The sequence below is a fragment of the Morone saxatilis genome, unplaced genomic scaffold (genome assembly GCF_004916995.1).
Source record: "Morone saxatilis isolate NCDOM2014 unplaced genomic scaffold, NCSU_SB_2.0 Contig24, whole genome shotgun sequence".
In the NCBI taxonomy this organism is placed as follows: domain Eukaryota; kingdom Metazoa; phylum Chordata; class Actinopteri; family Moronidae; genus Morone; species Morone saxatilis.
The window spans coordinates 15,565,617-15,582,969 of record NW_023339807.1 but is presented as its reverse complement, the minus strand read 5'-3'; the positions used below and the strand labels follow the sequence as shown (position 1 = coordinate 15,582,969).

At 42.1% G+C, this 17,353-nt stretch overlaps 3 protein-coding genes across 4 annotated transcripts in view; all 3 read right to left on the bottom strand.

Moving 5' to 3' along the window:
- fdps (farnesyl diphosphate synthase (farnesyl pyrophosphate synthetase, dimethylallyltranstransferase, geranyltranstransferase)) overlaps positions 1–2,655 on the bottom strand; it is a 4,547-nt gene extending 1,892 nt beyond the window's left edge. The window contains exons 1-9 of one of the 2 annotated variants that reach the window (XM_035672988.1): positions 2,519–2,655; positions 1,947–2,099; positions 1,722–1,862; positions 1,229–1,309; positions 995–1,117; positions 832–920; positions 667–739; positions 495–572; positions 54–188 (exon numbers count right to left, since the gene is read on the bottom strand). In XM_035672988.1, the coding sequence (XP_035528881.1) occupies positions 54–188; positions 495–572; positions 667–739; positions 832–920; positions 995–1,117; positions 1,229–1,309; positions 1,722–1,862; positions 1,947–2,099; positions 2,519–2,521 (876 nt within the window). In that variant the 5' untranslated portion in view covers positions 2,522–2,655. The other variant, XM_035672987.1, reaches the window with a different exon arrangement.
- A 396-nt stretch (positions 2,656–3,051) lies between these two features.
- Positions 3,052–12,063, bottom strand: fam189b (family with sequence similarity 189 member B). The gene is made up of 14 exons (XM_035671676.1): positions 11,113–12,063; positions 10,962–11,018; positions 10,077–10,184; positions 9,811–9,927; positions 9,276–9,383; positions 8,927–9,087; positions 8,696–8,795; positions 8,537–8,609; positions 7,422–7,719; positions 6,948–7,309; positions 6,823–6,864; positions 5,524–5,699; positions 5,262–5,408; positions 3,052–5,131 (listed from the first exon to the last, which is right to left on the bottom strand). The coding sequence occupies exons 1-14, from the start codon at positions 11,344–11,346 to the stop codon at positions 4,880–4,882; spliced, it is 2,235 nt and encodes a 744-aa protein (XP_035527569.1). The 5' UTR covers positions 11,347–12,063; the 3' UTR covers positions 3,052–4,879.
- A 1,372-nt stretch (positions 12,064–13,435) lies between these two features.
- The window catches only part of rab13 (RAB13, member RAS oncogene family), a gene marked incomplete in the record, with an annotated part of 5,290 nt that continues 1,372 nt past the window's right edge, over positions 13,436–17,353 (bottom strand). The window contains 6 exon segments of the mRNA XM_035673007.1: positions 13,436–15,081; positions 15,192–15,242; positions 15,398–15,463; positions 15,818–15,907; positions 17,120–17,197; positions 17,331–17,353. Coding sequence (XP_035528900.1) covers positions 15,010–15,081; positions 15,192–15,242; positions 15,398–15,463; positions 15,818–15,907; positions 17,120–17,197; positions 17,331–17,353 — 380 coding nt within the window.

Below are 17,353 nucleotides of genomic sequence, written 5' to 3'. Positions count from 1 at the left end.
ATATGTAACCTTTAAAGTGTTCAAACAGACAGGGTTGTTATCTGAAGTCCCACCTCCAGCTCTGCTCTTTGTTCGGGAGTCATGATTTCCAGGGCCTTCACCACCAGCCAGCTGCACTTGTTATCCTGGATGTCTGTACCAATCTTTCCTGTCACAGCAGGGTCTCCGTAACAGTCTAAGTAGTCATCCTGCAAACGAAACACGTTGGGTGGTTATTAACTCTGTATACTTGACAGCATGTTATTACCTCTGCCAAGGAGGTTGTGTTTTCGGTGCCGTTTGCTTGTTTGTCTGTCAGCAGGATTACAGAAAAACTACCACGTGCCGGATTTTCATGAAAGTTGGTGTCACTTTATTTAACATTGTGAGATAATTCCTTTGTAATACGTATATCCTTGCAGATTTGCGTATCACAGAAGACTGGACTATTGGCCTTGGCAGAGGTATGGTTCTAGTTCATTATGTGGTGTGAAAGCGGGATGATGTGTAATTACCTGTATTTGAAAGAACTCTCCCATCTCAAGTAAGATGTGTTTGGCATTATTGTGTTCTTCTTCACTCTTAATTCCTGCCTAAGAGTAAGGTAAGGAGAAAGAGTATGACGTTACTCTATTACTTTTACTCTGTTACACTTTTGTTAAGTGTGTACAATGTAAACACACTCACCATGTACATTGCAGCTGCAACTGGGAGGTAAAAAGAGTAAAAGGCGGTCTTGTATTTCACAATAGCTTTATACCTGAAGGACGAAGAGAGAAAGAATTACACCTATTTGCTTTGCTAACCAACATCCTTTTCTGCTACTTTGCTTTACAGATTTAATTTCACTACCTCTCCATGGTGAATCTGTTGAGGTCAATCTGACCAGGGGGAGCAGTCATGAGGTCCAGAGCTTGGCCGAGTTCTGTCTGAAAAGATATCTGAAACAAACGGAGACACAGTAAGAATTCTGTGTTTGTGTGTGTTATGTGTTATCAATCAGGACATATAGTACCTCAGTAAATAGCTCAAGTAGGTGGACGTAGTAAGGCTGATCCCTGCAATGTCTGCGAAGTAGTCTGTAGATTGACCCTTCTAAAAGAAATGAGTCATTGATGGCATCCAGACCAATTCCATCCTTTAAAACAAACACACAGGATTCACCTTAGAAACAGATCACACTAGTAATACAAAAAAATAAACCACACTACAACAAAAAATGTTTCTTTTTCTATGTATCAAGCCTCACCTTCTTGTACCAGCAGGGCTGTCCTCTCCGAGTCACAGATGCATCCATGATATCATCTGCCACAAGGAAGAATGCCTGAAGCTGCGAGCAACAGAGACACAGTTGTAACAAGTAATGATTTAGGGAACGTAACACTCTTGTAAAGTGTCATTACAGCAGTCTGAATCTGTGCTTGTGAACTGAAATTTTAGCGACACACTGGGAAACACCAAAAAAAACTTAAAATAAATGAATATGGCAGAGATCAGATTAGACATGAGGATAATTTATTGGTTCGGGGCATAATAAACCACAGTGTCTATGCTCTTGCCCGCAATGAAGGAGCCTGTCACAAGTGTAATTGTTTTAGGACAACAATGCAGATCTATAGCACAGAAGAATAGGTTACATCAGGCAAACCTGTTTTGGTCTGTTGATGGGATTTGTTGACAATAATAAAAATGAGGAATATTGCCAGACTTCTCCTTTTTAACATACCAGAACATGTCCTTACCAATTCAATGCACCAGCCAATCAACAGAGCCCGCTGCACTACGTCCTGTGTGAGCTGATTGGGTGGGAGAAGCTCCCTCAGTGAGCCAATCACAGACAGGCCACGGTTCCTCTTTCCTCCAGGGGAATTGTACACTAAAACCTACGAGAAAAACATGCAGATTAATGAAACAACAGCTCAGGACGTGTCAGGAGTAACTTACTAAAAGACAACACACACACACACCTCTCTCAACCTGCTCAGAGCATCCGCCAGCGCAGGATCGGTGAAGTCCCTCTCTGCAAGCTCCGTCACCAGCTCCTCAAACTGGGTTTCAAACAGCTGAGGATCCGACAGCAAGGCCTTCTTGTTGTGCGTCCCATTGCAAATGCTGTCTCCCTGGAAAGACGAGGTGCACAGCATAAGAGATGTGTGTTTTAACCTCAGCCGGGACACGGCCAGCCACATGGTCCGGATTGTTGTAGGGGCATTAATGACCCATCTCAGCAGACGTCTCATTCCCCCAACCAACCGTCCAAATGTCTCCAACTTAAAACAAGCTGCGGTCAAACCTGCAAGACTGTGCCGTAACGAGTTAAACACATACCGCTGCTAACTTATGGTCTCAAAGCCCACTGAGCTCCGTAAACAAGAGCAAGGATTAGGTAGCTAAGGAGAACCACTATTATTAGCTAGCTGCCCTTGTCGTGAAAAGAAGCGTTGGCTGACGGTAGCTTACATTATTTCCCTGCTTCCAGTCTGTGTACAAGGCAAGCTATAGCATATTAAATAAACATATTTCACATTTCTTTACATACCATAATGACACTGCCCTCTTATCCCAAACTGTTCACTGTAATACCGCGAAATGGTTTATCTTCTGTTTCTGCGTATCGTCTGCAAACTGAAGTCTGTGAACGTCTCCTGTAACCAGGATATGAAGATTGTAGTTCACTGTCCCGCTACTGTCCGTTTTATTATATACCGGGGAAACTAAATTTCCCGACGTCCTTTGTGAGTGGCGCGTGTGGGCGTGGCGTTCGAAGGCTCCATTTGACATTGAACGTTTTGATTGGCCGGCAGCATCGAACCAGGATGGGCTTTCACCCTGGCTGACCAATAGGATTTGAGGACGGGCGGGGCTTAAGTGGAGTGGGGCGATTTGTGAAGAAAGGGGGATAAACATCAACTATTTTAATTGTAGTTTCACTGATAGAGAGAAAAATAGACAAAACAGATAAAAAAGAAAGAATATTTACCTTACGGTGTCTTCTGTTCTCTGGGATTGTGTCCTTCATTATATGTACAAAACATCAACATAGGTATTTTTATTTTGATGTCTATCATTTATTTCATATTTTTGAAATACATAACTTGCATTGAAAGTTTTTGCCATTGACACTGCATTTAAACTCTGGAATAGGTGTCATATTTAGATACATTTATTATTCAGGTTTCAAGGCTCTATCCTGTTAAGCCTGCCATACAGATATACATTTCTTTCAAATAAATAATGTTTTATGCAAGACAGGAGGTAGAAATACAGCTCAGTGCCTTAATAAGGGAGTGTGTACACGTGTAAATTTTTAAAATTAGTTACATACATATGAGTGTATCCAAAATGTGCCTTTACTGATATGGAGTCAATATTATCACTTAGAGAGCACAACAAAAAACTTTCCAAAGAAACAAAATCTCCAATCTGACACAAATATTAATACACTTCGAAATCTAGTATCCAGAGCTGCCAGGCCCATTATATGTCCACTGGACTCTCAGCAGCCTTTTTTTTTTCCATTTAACCACCCCTCCACAAGAAAACCTGTGCCAACACATAGTGTGAAGCTTAACTTTGTAACAAATTTGTCTGTACATTTATTGCAAGAGACTCTTCATGTTGTCAGAGCCAGAGTGCAATTTACACCTCTCTATCTTACAAGATCGGACTGCTTTAGCCAGTGTCACAGATATGCCTGTGTGCTTGAAACATTTTCAAACCCTATCAAAATCAAATCAGAATGCAGAGGCAGGTTTGGAGCAGAAAACCTTGGGAGCACAGCATATCATTGACTCTGGCTTTCACCTCCAGCTATCTATTCACACAAACACATTTCAAATTGGCTACTATCATAGGTCTTGGGTGCAAGAGGAACAAAAGTAAGAAGCATTGTCAAAACATGCAGATAAAGACATTCTGAGGACATGTTACATAGTTACACAGACGGTCAGGATTGAATGCACAAGGTTCCTGCTGTATTTTGAAGGCTGGAGCAAAAACATGCAGATATGCAAATCAAACCACCGTGTCCAGGGGCCACCCACAGAGAATACATTTCAAAGACTGAGCATGTGTCTGTGGCGTGCATTAATATCAGTGTTAAAATGCTGGCTGCCTTTTTTTAAAAGGCCAGTGTGGAGGTGGAAAAGCGTGGAGAATGTGGGAATCTGAACTGCAAAAAGAAAGAGACAAAAAAAGCAACTGGGTAAAGTGTTTTCCATGTGAGAGAAAATTTGTCCTCATGTGCAACCTCATCTGTTTATCTTACACTGTACTCAGCTAACTACATGTTTATTGAGATGCATTTTTTTTAATCAATGGAAGACAAAATAAGGATTTTCATGATCACTTCACCTGAGCGATCCCGTGGATGAACAGCAATGTACAAAAGGGCCAGAAGCATATTGCAACCCATAATTATGTAATAGTCTGAATGTACATGTGAGTAAGTGGTTGTTGTAGCATGAATGCTAGTTGAAGTCTGTCTCCAGTCTTGAGGGAACACGTGTTTCCAGATGAATATTGAGAGTGGGAGAGAAGAGTACAGCAGCAGAAGATGCTTCTGGCTGGTTGTCTTGGCCAATTGTGGATTTATTCTGTTAGAACAAAGACCACACTGCCCAGAAATAAGCATCTAGTGACTGTTTCACTGATGTTGAACAGTGAAATAGTGTGAGCTCTGGGCTGATGTTCAGAGTGATAAAGAGCACCACTGAATAAGGCCATTTGCACAGTTGGCTTCAGGAAACGGAGGAGACAAAGAGGAAAAGGAGGAAAGACTTTCAAAATGTAATCACCACTAAACTGCTCCAGATTCACATCCCTGTCTTCCTTTGAACCCTGTTATCGCCTAAGCCTCCTATTTTTCCTCTTCCGTCCCTCCTTCACCCTCCTCTCCTCCTCACAGTGCAGACTCTGAGTAGAGAGCTCCGGATGACCCATGCGGTGGATGAGGGGTCACTAATCGGCGTAGTGACGCAGAGGAGGAGCTTAAATCTCCACAGCTGCGCAGGTGGATCCCCTCTGGCACCCGACTGCCGTGGTGCCGGTTGTGTCGACTGTCACTATGGGAATGGTGGTGTCCACGGCGATGAGGGTGATGGGGGTGATGGTTGGGGTGTCCTCTGCTGGTGTTCCAAGGGGTTAGCAACACCTGAGGATGATTTTATCAAGCAGAAATGTACAAGACAAAGAGCCGACGGTATAAGTCGCAGAAGAACTGAACTATTCTGATGTAGTGAACTGGAGATAAGGGGAAATAAATTAATCAGAACTTGTCATACTTGTTCCAAGGGCAGGTGGTTGGTGGCAGCGCCCTCAGCTCCACTCCTCCTCTTAGGCCCCTGGCCTGTGCTCCCAGCATGCTCGGAGGAGGACGATAGGTTGCGTTTGGAGCGCTGCAGGAAGCGAGCTACCAGACCCCGAGTCACCTGAAGGAAAAGTAAAAAGATCAGTGAATGAAATAAGAAAGTCAACAGGCTTTGGCTAAGACTTATACAGGAAGTGTTTGCAGCCTCTGTATCTTCTATCAGTTTTCAGACTAACCTTAAGGTCTCCAAGGGAACGGTGGCAGTCTTTAGGTAAACGCAGGGGTGAGGTTGGGGGAGGTTTGGAGGGAACCTGCACCCCCGTGACTGCTGATTTCATGCTTCCTTTCCTTGGCAGAGCAGCAGCGGGAGGCAAAGAGGTGCGGGGCAACAGACACGCCTCAGAGGATGGACCTTTGAGAGATGGAGTCAGAAAAAAGAAAAGGATTTTGGCATTTATCAAGTTATAATACTGTTCTAAAACTGGTCTAGGGGGAGAGGGGAGTAACATAAAAGTAGATGAGGGATATCAGAAGTCAGTTTTGCACATTTTATAATTCCTTTATTGCCTGATACAGACGTCTAAATTGAAAGTCAGGGAGAGCCAAGGCCAAAATAACAAACCAACCAGCCCTGACTAGAAATATAAACATAATACTACGCAAAAACAAAAAAGGGGGAAAAAGGAACCATAATACCAGCTCAGAAAGGAAAAAATATTTAACTAATTAAATGAAATTTAACAGCAGAATTACTACCTTCCTGAGATTAAGTTGACAGCACCATACAAAACAGCAATGCACTAAGTCTCAATGATCCGACAGCAGAAAATAAGCCAAGAGGGCCCGAAGTGCTCTAACTGATCTTGATCTGTATTTATTAATTCCATCTCCTTAAGAGCTGTAAAATAAATTTGCATGTAGCCTTGAGAGAGTATGGAACACTACTGGAATTACATAATAAGCCAGATTGTCCTTTTTCAACAAGAAAGAATAAGAGCATACAATTTTGTTTTAAAATGTAATAGTCGATTCTATAAATCTATTATAAAAAAGTATAACAAAACTAGGTTAATTAAACTCTCACTGATGCAGGTTCATATTGGGCAGTCGCTTAAGTAAAGCTCAGTAACCACTGTGGATATTTTTCTATGTTCCATGACATATCCAACATCCATAATTCAGGATGTATCTTTTGAAGATAATATGTAAATGGGGAACTGGTGAGGCACATTATTGTTTCCACAGCAGAATCTAAATTTATCACTCTGTAATCAAATCATTGTGAATTTAGATGTTGTGGAAGAGTTTCATAAATCACATGCATATGGTCTCCTCTGGTCTTTAAATCTACATTAGTTTCTAAGAGGGTTTGATAAATGATCTCCATTATGGGTTGAATTGTATCTCCTCAAATTAAACTTGTTTTCCTTTGGTTTTTCTTGCTTTTAATTGGCAGTCAGATGTGAAAAGAGACAGGAAGGAAGCGATAGGTAGTGGTGACATGCAAAAAAAGCCCTTTAGATATAAACTATTACCTGTGTCTGTAGATGCTTTGCTGCCTCCAGAGCCAAAGTCAACTAGAAAAGACAAGATACAAGAACAGGTTATGGACATAGAAACAGTAATTAAATAAATGTACTCATTATTGTGTGTGATTTACCTGTATCAGTCGAGGAGCCGAGGCCTGGCTCGCTATGAGACCTCACGAGACGTAGGAGCCCTTCACTGTCCTTCCTTATACCATCCCCATCTTTCTCACTTTTCCCAGCCCTTCGTCGCAGGTACAATGGTTGGCCCGGGAGGGGTGGCCCGTTACCCTGACCACCACCCTGCTGACTGGCAGGTGAGGAGGATGAAGTGGGAGGAGCAGAGGAGGTTGGGGCAGCTCTTTGGCTCGAGGGAGTGGAGGGGTGAACTCGAAACTCTGGGACAGAGGATCGCTGTTGAGAGTCAGAACCCCCTATTGCTTCCAGCTGAGAACAGCTACTAGCTAGCATGGCCTGGCGACGCAACACTGGAGACCTGCAGGACAAAACAGGAAAACTTATATCTGCATGAGTAATAATAGTAACGCCATGAGTCTATAAAATATTTTATTGTGTGTGTGTGTGTGTGTGTGTGTGTGTGTCCTCACCTGTACGTGGTGGTCGCTGTGCTGGGTGAAGAGCAGGAGTTGGACCTCTCTCCTCTGATGAAGCGCCTGGCTCTTGGTCCTCCTGCCAGTGGACTCTCTGGTGTCTGAGACGGGGGACCACGGAAGCTGATGTACTCCCCACTGTCTCCCCCGTCTCCCCCCTCACCAATGGTCCTGTTGCCCCTCTCCCCCTGGTTCCTTAGCCCAACTTCCATCAGACAGGAGTCCTCAGATGGGGAGGAATCATCAGGGATGTCCACAATCTCTGACATCAACAGAGATCCGCTGTCCATGGACACTAATAAATTGACAAATTAAACTTTTAGTTCAACTTATAGCACAGTTTGAAAGATACATTATACACATCCATTTCACTTCATTTTGTGTACCTTCTTTAAACACTGTAGGTAATATCATGAAAAATCTTTGCTACACCATGTTTCATGGTTTTCAATATCACATTTTGAAAAAAAAATATATTAAATTTATGCAGTTATAGTTAACTACTTAAAACCTATATTATCTATATTATCTATCTATAAAACCTATAATACCCAAAAGCATATCAAGATCCCCAATTTTCCTTGGCTGACGTTGTGAATTTGACAGCAACATTTGGGAGTCACATGTTAAATCAGGAATGGAATTACATTTATTATTGATAAATATATTATTGACAAACATATTATCTACATTATAATCTATACTAATCCGAAGGTTGGTGGTTCGATCCCTGGCTCCTCCTGCTGCATGTCGAAGTGTCTTTGAGCAAGATAATGAACCCCAGATTGCTCCTGATGTTGTGCATCAGTGTATAAATGAGTTGGTTTCTGTGTGTGAATGTGGCCTGTAGTGTAAAGTGCTTTGAGTGGTCGGAAGACTAGAAAAGCTCTATACAAGTAGAGTCCATTTACCATTATTGATAATATTTTGTAAATTTGTTTCACTTGTTTAGTCTACAAAATTGCTGGAAAAAAAGCAGCAAATCCTCACATTTGAGAACCAGTGAATGTTTGGAAGTGTTGCTTGTTAAAGATTGTCACATTCTGCTTAATCATTCAATGCCTCCTTCCAACAAGTACATGTGAATCTGTAACATCGTGATGGTTTCTCACCTTCTCCGCTGAAGGCAGTAGAAGTTCCTCTCTCTCCAGACAGCTCAGTGCCATGGGGGTCATACACTGTTGCCTTAACAGTCAAAATAGACAGGAATTAGTATGGAAAATCTCACATAACACCCACACAGATACAAACACACACACACACATATTCACCTGGCTCACAGCTCTTTGTCCCATCACTGCTTCATAAGGAGGGGGGCAGTCAGTGGGGTAGAGAGGAACAGGGCTCTCCATGGAGCCATTATAGGTGATGCTAGACATTAATACAAAATATTAAACATATCATTTTCTTGCACACTCTGTCCAATGTGTCTATAGGTGTCCATGTGCCGTTATGTACTGTACACAAGCGATGTTAATGTATAAAATTTTATTTTAAGTCACCTCTGAGCATCAGTTTCAGAGCTGCAGGTGTACTCAGGAGGATAGTAAGGAGGGGGAGGGATGGGTGGGACAAACTCCTCAAAATCCATGATGTTTGTCAGGAAGGCGTCCTGAGGAGTGGTGCATTCTGGGTTGACCGAACGAGACCGATGTGGGGCCAGCTAGGCAGGGAGAATGGGAAACACACACAACAGATAGATGTAATGGGCTACAACATTTGTACAAAGTCTGCTTTCAAATGTAAACCCTAATCCCTGAATTCAGCAGTGTAGTTTACTGCTGGATACTTGTCATTTGTGGCGGAAAAAAAAGGCCAGTCTGGTGTAAAATGTGCTGTGTCTGCACTCACCAGGTGCACAAGGTCCAGAGAGAATATGTGGATACTGCAGGTCACAGTGGACAGAGTACAGATGATGGTGGAGAGAATGCTGAGACCACATGCACTGAACAAAAGGTCCTGCAGAGAAATGCGCATTCAGAAATCTAAATCTGACTACATGAAGACGTTTTATTGCTAGAAATATGTCACATTTATAGGATAAGTTCACACTTTTTCAAGTCTGTCTTAAAACAATGCTAAAACACTGTAACTTTGGAAGATACCCGCTTGATTTGTCTAACTCAGACTGCTGACGCCTCATATTAGCATTACATGAATACATTTCAGTGTATTCATATATCCATGTGATATATTGAAATTAATTTAGTTAATCTTAATATTTTATGACCAGTGTAAACAGGAGGAATTATTACAGCAACCAAACCATTTTAATTGTTCATATGGGCACCTATTGTTTTAAGACAGACTTGAAAGATTGTCCTTTAATAGTTAATTCAATAAAATTATAATTTAGGTCTCCGGAGTAGATACACATCCTACTCACCTTCAGTTGATGTCTGACTGAGTGACAGTCAGCATTCAGGTAAAGGACCAAGGTCTCCTCCTCTGTGATGGAGCAGGAGTGAGTGGGCGCGCAGCACACACACAGACCATTCTCCACCTACACACATTCCCATACACAGAGGATCGGTGTGAAGCACTGAACCGTACACTAAAAACATATTCTCACTTATTCCAGTCACGTTCTACATGCATCTAACTAGAAGGGCATTTCAGCACGACGCAGAACACTTGCATAATGTTGTGTACCTGGCAGGTGAGCATAGACTTGACCATCTGTGCGTTCTGACAGGAGAGCATGGAGCCGGCCAGACTGAGGATCACACACACTGCAGACAGCAGCATGAACAGTGACACCTGTGGAGGAGCACAGAGCCATGCTTTGATTTAGAGAAGGGTGTCAAAACTTGTGCCATGAAGGGCCAATACAGTGCATTAGTTTTATTCTTCCAACAGAAGACTTTGGCAGGTAGTTTCACTGACAAACATGCAGCCTCTCTGGCTGAAGAACTAATAAGTATTGTTTTGTAAGTAACATTTTGGTTTTTGGATGAACTATAAACCTGCACACTTTTTCCCTCCAAGTCATGCCCAGATCAACCACTCCCAAATTTGTGTTGGTTACTTATTTTGTAGTACTTTTACTGAATTAATACATGAATACACACACTGTAAGCACTGTATAAAATAGTATTGTGTAGTACAACTACACTTTAACACAAGCACCCTTAACAAAGGGTCTGAAGATCAGGTAAACATACAGGACACACTGTAAGGCTCTTTGATGAGAAATCCTTAAAGTGCTCCGAACAAATGGAAATTTGAACATCTTCAATTTTGTGACAACTAGGTGTTGTGATATCATCCAAAATCCCAAAACAGCTACTAAAGGGACCTTGTGTTATTACTGTTTTCTTCACATGTCTTTATATCATGCTTTAGTGGTGCTAATTTACAATCAAACAAATGACAATAACCTGGTTGACACACAGTGAACTATGGGTTTTCTGGTCCCCTGTGGGTCTTGGACCCCTCTTAAGCCTGTTGGTAATCCAGCATTGCTCCATGGCACATGGTTTTTAACCCATAGCTAAGAGACTTGAATGCTCGTTTATCAGACAGAAATATACATACCACCAGTGTCAGAGGTCTCCTCCATGAGATTATTCCAACTATCCCTGATGCCACCACCTGCAAACAGACCCCACATACATCATAAATCATGCCCCTTAGAATCTCTGTTGGGGTATTAATACTGTATGTTTTAAGTCTGATTCACACTTACAAAGAAGCCAGCCCAGAATGGACAGGACTGCCTCACACGTGCTGAGGAGGTGAAGGCCATGCTGGTGAAAGAGAAGGCCAGGACCATGCCCCCCAGGCCCAGGTGGCACAGCCCTAGGTACAGGAGTAGCCGTGCCCCACCAGGCCCCCGGCCTGACATACCCCTGCGGCTGTCCGACCAGCCTCGAGACCCGGAGGCCGAAGCCACGCTGCTGGAGTCTGACGGCGAAGGCATGTTAGGCTCGTCTGTGTGTGGAGGAGGCTGGAGAGGTCTCACGCTTACTCTGGGTTCATAAAACGTGCAGTTGTGTGGATAGACGTACAGAAGAGCAGAAGAGGCAGAGACATAAATGCTGGCTTCAGAGCTCCACTCAGTCACAATTATGCACCAAGCTCTCCACTGGCAGGTGCCATAGGTTCTGCGCAATGCCCCATGGTGCGCACTATAGTCCAGTGAGTGAGTCCAAGAACTTTGTCAGCAGAAAGTTGAGAATTGAGCAGCCACCACACACTCACAGCCACCTACTCACCTCATTTGACGTTTCAGCCATGATACTAACCGCTTCAGTCAATACAGTGTTTCTTTCACCCCATGCAGTTCACAGGCCACTACAGCCTATAGAGTAGTCTATACCCTTAACCTCCTGCTCCGTCATTCTCTGATTAAATCACACAAATGAAAATCTACACACCATTGTTTTACTCATTTGCTTTTTGCTGCTCCCCCCTCTCCATCTTCTGCCTTCCACCTCTCCCTCCTCTCGCCAGTGGCATTGCGGTAACTGGAGACCAGAGCAGGCCGCAAACATTAAAGCATCCCAAAGAAAGCAGCTGATCCCTCCTCGCTTCACCCCCCCAGCAGAGATGACATGAGCCGGTCAGTCCGTGTGTCCAGTCAGGAGGAGCGACATCCGAACATGTGCGCTCCCCTCCCCGCAACCTTATGTTAGGTCCTCATCTTGTCACGAAAAAAAAAAAAAAAAAAAAAGAGTGTGGAGCCAAAGCGCCAAGATACAATCGGTTCGTTCGGGAGCGGACTAATTACTCGACATGACAGGAAATAAATATCCTCATCGATTTTTCAATTGCACCACAAATAGCGGCCAGTCGGAAGAATCTTTCCTCGTAGGTTTCGTTTTGAAACTCCCCTCGCGGGTTTTGGGTGGTCACACACGCACTACAGCCCCTCTCTCCTCTCCTCCCCCCTACCTCCGCGCCTTTTCCTCCTGCGTTACGGGATCCGTTCAGCCGTGTGTTGTTGTGTATGGTATCCCGGACGTTTACCTAACTGCCTCCCAGGCGTACATGAACATAAAATAGCCGTAGCCTACTATGTCCGGGATTAATGCTTAAATCATCAAGTTTATTTGGGATTCTTCTTTTAATATTTTGCCTCCCTCTCTGCCTTGCGTCCTTTTTCTTGCTCCTCGGTCAGCTCTGGCACTGGGGAGGCAATTGTATCGTGTTTGCAAACCGAAACTGCCTGGTGATGACAAGGCCGAAGCAAACGTGCAGGCAACTTGAAGATTGCGGCGAGCGGGTACACCGTCGTGGTGCTGATTGCTGGGGAAGGAAGGGGCGGTTGCTAGCGACAGGCTCCGGCGGCACTGCAGCAGCGGGGGGGGGGGGGGGGGGGGGGGACTATCACCGTACTGGTCGCTAAGAGGATAGTAGTTAAAAAAAGAAGGCGAGAGTGTCCCATAGGTGCTTGGTCTAATTTAGTCCTATGTATTAACCAGCATTGTGCCTGTCAATAACATATTTCCTGTCAGTGTTCTTCAGACACAAAGCCACCTTCTGCTCTGGAAGTAACTGTAAGTACTTGTTCTTTACTTCAGTCTTTAAAGTAATTTTGTTAAAAACAACTAACCTGAACAAATTACAGTACATTTCTAAAACAGATCAGAGCAATGATGGAAAAGTTGAAGGCTGAAACACAAAACAGTATTTACATCTTTCTGGTTCCATTTTCTTCACGTTTGCAATCTAGCACCTAATGTATATATTCATATTTTCCCATATTGTAATTATACTATTTATTTCCCGCTCATCATGAGGTTTCTTCTTTTTCTTTCCTGTTAAAGGTTTTTCTTTGGGATGTTTTTCCCAAATGAATCATCTAAGGATAGAGGGGTGTCATATGTTGTGCAGACTCTAAAGCCCCTTGAGGTACATTTGTGATTTTTTTGGACTATAAAAATAAAAACTGACTTGACTTTTCACAATAAAACATTTACAAAATGCTTGACCGAGCAACACATAGTCCACACAATCCAAGCTACATACTCTTGGTTATGTTATTGGGCCAACATAGAGATTCAAACTACATCACACTCATGTTTTATTCAGCAAGCAGAAGGTCTGTTAACTACATACAAAGTCTTGTGGCAGGTCTAAAAAGACACAAAATGTGAATAAAAAAGCTTAAAAAGTTGATACAGGATGAGATGAGCACCTATAATCAGAGTCATTTTGAGTGATCTGAAATTGCCCGAAGAGGGAGACATGTCACATGTAGCTAATGTGTGATAGTGTTTACTAAGAAATTCATTAGGCACTTCAGATAAAAGGCAAGACCCACTAAATCAATTCAAAATGAGGGGCATGTGAGCACTGCTTCCCTCACATCCTGTCCATTCACTTACATTATCCATCATTGTTTCAGCTCTCCACCCATCTTCTCATATTGCACTTATCGCTGTTCCTATCTTTCACATTCTCAATCTATTCATCTGTTAAAGTAAAGCTTGTTTATCACCCGTGTTTGTTTCAAATTCAACTTCATACAACCAACATCAACAACTTGCATGAGCATGTTTTCAACTTCTCATAGGATGTACTTACAAAATGTCCATGTTAAAGACTCAATGGCATCTGTTTTTGTAGATTCTGTTGAATGCTTTACAATAATGTACACTATTAAGACTTTACATCAATTCACAAAGGATAAGCACAACATTAACGTAAATTTAACCAATAAAAAGCGTAATGTTCAGTTTGTGACATCTCTGCAATGTATGCCACTAAAATAGGGGAAAATAAAATGTCTCTGATATGGCACTGCAAGAATGGGATTTCAACTTGTCCGTTCCATTGATTATTATAAAACAGTAAACTGACCAAAGTTAAAGTGAATTGGTAACCAAACATGTTTTCAGACTTACTCAGTAATCAATTTACTAACTCTGTCCAGTATTTAAACTATCTAAAAGAGTCTATGAGATGCCTGTGGCCCCTTGAATTCAAGATGAACAGGAAATAACAAACATCTGAGTCAAATACTAGAACCAGAAGCCTACTGTGTGTGTACTGTATGTGAATCAAACCACTTCCCATCAAACGCCTCCTCTAACACAGAGCTCCTAAAAAGACACTACTACCGGCGCTCACACATAAGAAATGAATGAAATGGTTCCACTGAACTGTGTAAGTGTTTTACCCAGTCCAAAACATGATTTAAAAAACCAAGGCAAAGTTCTTTCAGGACATTAAGCACTGCTGTTGTAGGGATGATAATGTAGTGATAATCCAGAAAAATACAGGGCGGAAATACACATGTATATCTTATAACACAAGGTGGGAACTGCTGTTTAGAGTCACCAGCACTTTGCAACATTTTCATAACACCATCACAGGAAGTGTGGCAGATTAAATTCAGTATGAAATTAAGGCACAATCACCTCAATAAAATACATAAATTATTTTTCTGGCAAAGAATGCTTTTGGGGGGGGGGAGGTACCAGTATACTGGTAATTTAGGTTTTAAAAAGTATGTATTTGACATTTTAGCCCACCAGATGGAGACAGAAAACCTGCTGTGCTGTATTTTTCCCCAGTAATACTGATGTGTTCTTAAATGTGTATGCTCCTTTACTCTGTGTGCTGGCCAGCGTCCCATCTAGAGAAGAACACATTTGGAGGATTTTTTCTCTGTACTGCTCGTGATTTTCACCTCTCGACCTGTGGGGCCCTGTTAAACAAAGACAGGCAGACAAAGAAAGGAAATTAAAGACTAGTTTAACATATAATCTTATGTTTAGTTTAGTTTGGTATTATTTGGTTTAGTCTGTTCTGACTTACTGCCTTCTTGCTGGATTTCTGTAGTATGTCTCGTGCCAAAGACAGAAAAGACTAAAGGAAACAGAAAGATTAAAAAAAAATAGTGAGAGAGAATGAAAATGAAGGCCTATGTAGCATATTGACACATAACTAAATAAACAAGAGCCAAAGATTAATGAGGTATGAAGACAGTGTTTTGTTCAGTCAGCGGTTACGTTCCGGCTCACCTCCTCCACATTAATGCTGGACTTTGCACTCGTCTCGAAGAACCTGATGCCGTGATCTTTCGCCAGCTGTCAACAACAGACACAGACCCGATTACAGTGGGTCAGGATGTGGGTAATAATCACTTCCTGCTTCTTATCTTAAGTAGATACAAAGCGGATACATCAAAAATGTCTGTGACTCACTCAGTGCCTATCTTAACCAACCACTCCCTCTTATATTTAAAAAGTAGGATAAGTATTTATTTCTATTGTCTCTTCTTCATAATGAAACATCTGACTATTAGTGCATGATGGGACAGCAAATCTAACATCTATGTATCGACTACTCTCTGAATGAGACGACTGTTGCTACATAATTACACATATAAAAAATAATACAACACATAGGGAATAATTAGGTTTCTGTGTGGGTCGTCTCACCTTTTCTCCTGTCTCCCTGGAAACTTTCCGCTTTGCTTCAATGTCGCACTTATTACCTAGTAGCATTCGACTGACCCCAGCTGATGCATTCTGGGAAAGAGGGAATGTAGTTAATTCATTAGGCAAGGTTCAGTTCTTGTCTACAAGAATGTTTGCTTGGTGGAAGCAGACATCTTTTTGTCACATGAACTGAACAACAAGAAAGAGCTGCACTTGAGAGGCAGTTTCTGTACAGCAGCTGCTCTGCGGGAAAACTCTCTCTGTATGTAAGACCACGATATCCTCCACATTAGATAAAGTAATTCCTTAAATAGAAATAGGGCAAGTGGATTCTGACATTGGGTCGAGATAAATGTTTAATATAATACCTGTTAGCCAGGTAAAACATTAGTTCACCTTGTAGTATAGTAAGTTGTTTGCACACCATTTAGTCTTATTGACAATTGCGTACAATTAAGAGCTGTTTAAAGAGAAGGTACCAAATGATCACACACGCTGATGGTCATTTGTACTCACTCTATTAATGATTTTTCAGTTCTTAAACCTTGATCAGGATAAATTTATTTTACCAGTGACAATGTGTGACAATGGGCATCCTGGTAGAATAGTGGTTAAGACCACAACATCCCTGGTTCAATTCAGGGTCATTCCTCCTTTTCTCTTTCTATCCTTGTTTTATTTCACAGCTCAACTGCTCACCATCAATTAAAGACAAAAAATACCTAAAAGTGCTTTTAAAACATAAAATAAAGAGAGTGCAACTGTCCAACAGTGTGAGGGATTATTTGGTTCCTCTTCTATTCTTCTACTGTGGACAGATTACATTGAGGCCATTTCTTCTAGCACTAAAGACGATTAGTTGATTGATTCATTAGTTGATTGGTTTATCTGCAACTACTCTGATAATCAATTGATCATTTGAGAGTATTTTCTGCCCCTTTAACAATTGTGAACTCATTATATTTGAGGATTGGACTGCTAATCAATTAAATCCAATGACATCACCTTGGGCTCTAGGGTTTTTTCAGGATTTTCTGACATTCTATTAATTAATCAATTAGTTTTGAATATAACCTGCCTACAGCTGCAGCCTTCATTTGTTCCTTATAAAGAAGTTCCAGTGAAACTCGGGGTAAGAGGGGATCTGTCGGTTTAAAACAGTTGTGCAATGTGCTTGCTTTGTTGTTGCAGTTGAGTTCAGGCCCTTTCTCATGACTAACACATATCTAACTGACTAAACACTATTTTTAAGTCTTTCCTGGTTGTATTAGCCGTGAGCGGCTGAGAGGAAAACAGTCTCACTTCTTTGATGCTCTTCATCCAGTTCTGAATGTTTTCGAAGGACTTCTCGTCTGTGATGTCGTACACCAGGATGATGCCCTGGCGCAGAGCGAGGAGAGAGACAAAGAGAGAGGATTTAAGGAGTCAGTGAAAGGTACAGAGCGAGCACAAAGGGACAGTGATGTCAGCCTGATTATCCAGTCTGCTTGTTCTGCGGGCGTCCTGTGCTCACCATGGCTCCTCTGTAGTAGGCTG

Excerpts from the sequence above, each read along its gene's own strand:
- fam189b (XM_035671676.1), bottom strand. The coding sequence starts at position 11,346 with ATGCCTTCGCCGTCAGACTCCAGCAGCGTGGCTTCGGCCTCCGGGTCT. Across the intron at positions 6,865-6,947 it reads CGGCTCCTCGACTGATACAG|TTGACTTTGGCTCTGGAGGC; the intron begins GTAAATCACACA and ends TGTCTTTTCTAG. Across the intron at positions 5,700-6,822 it reads CAAAGCATCTACAGACACAG|GTCCATCCTCTGAGGCGTGT; the intron begins GTAATAGTTTAT and ends CATCTCTCAAAG.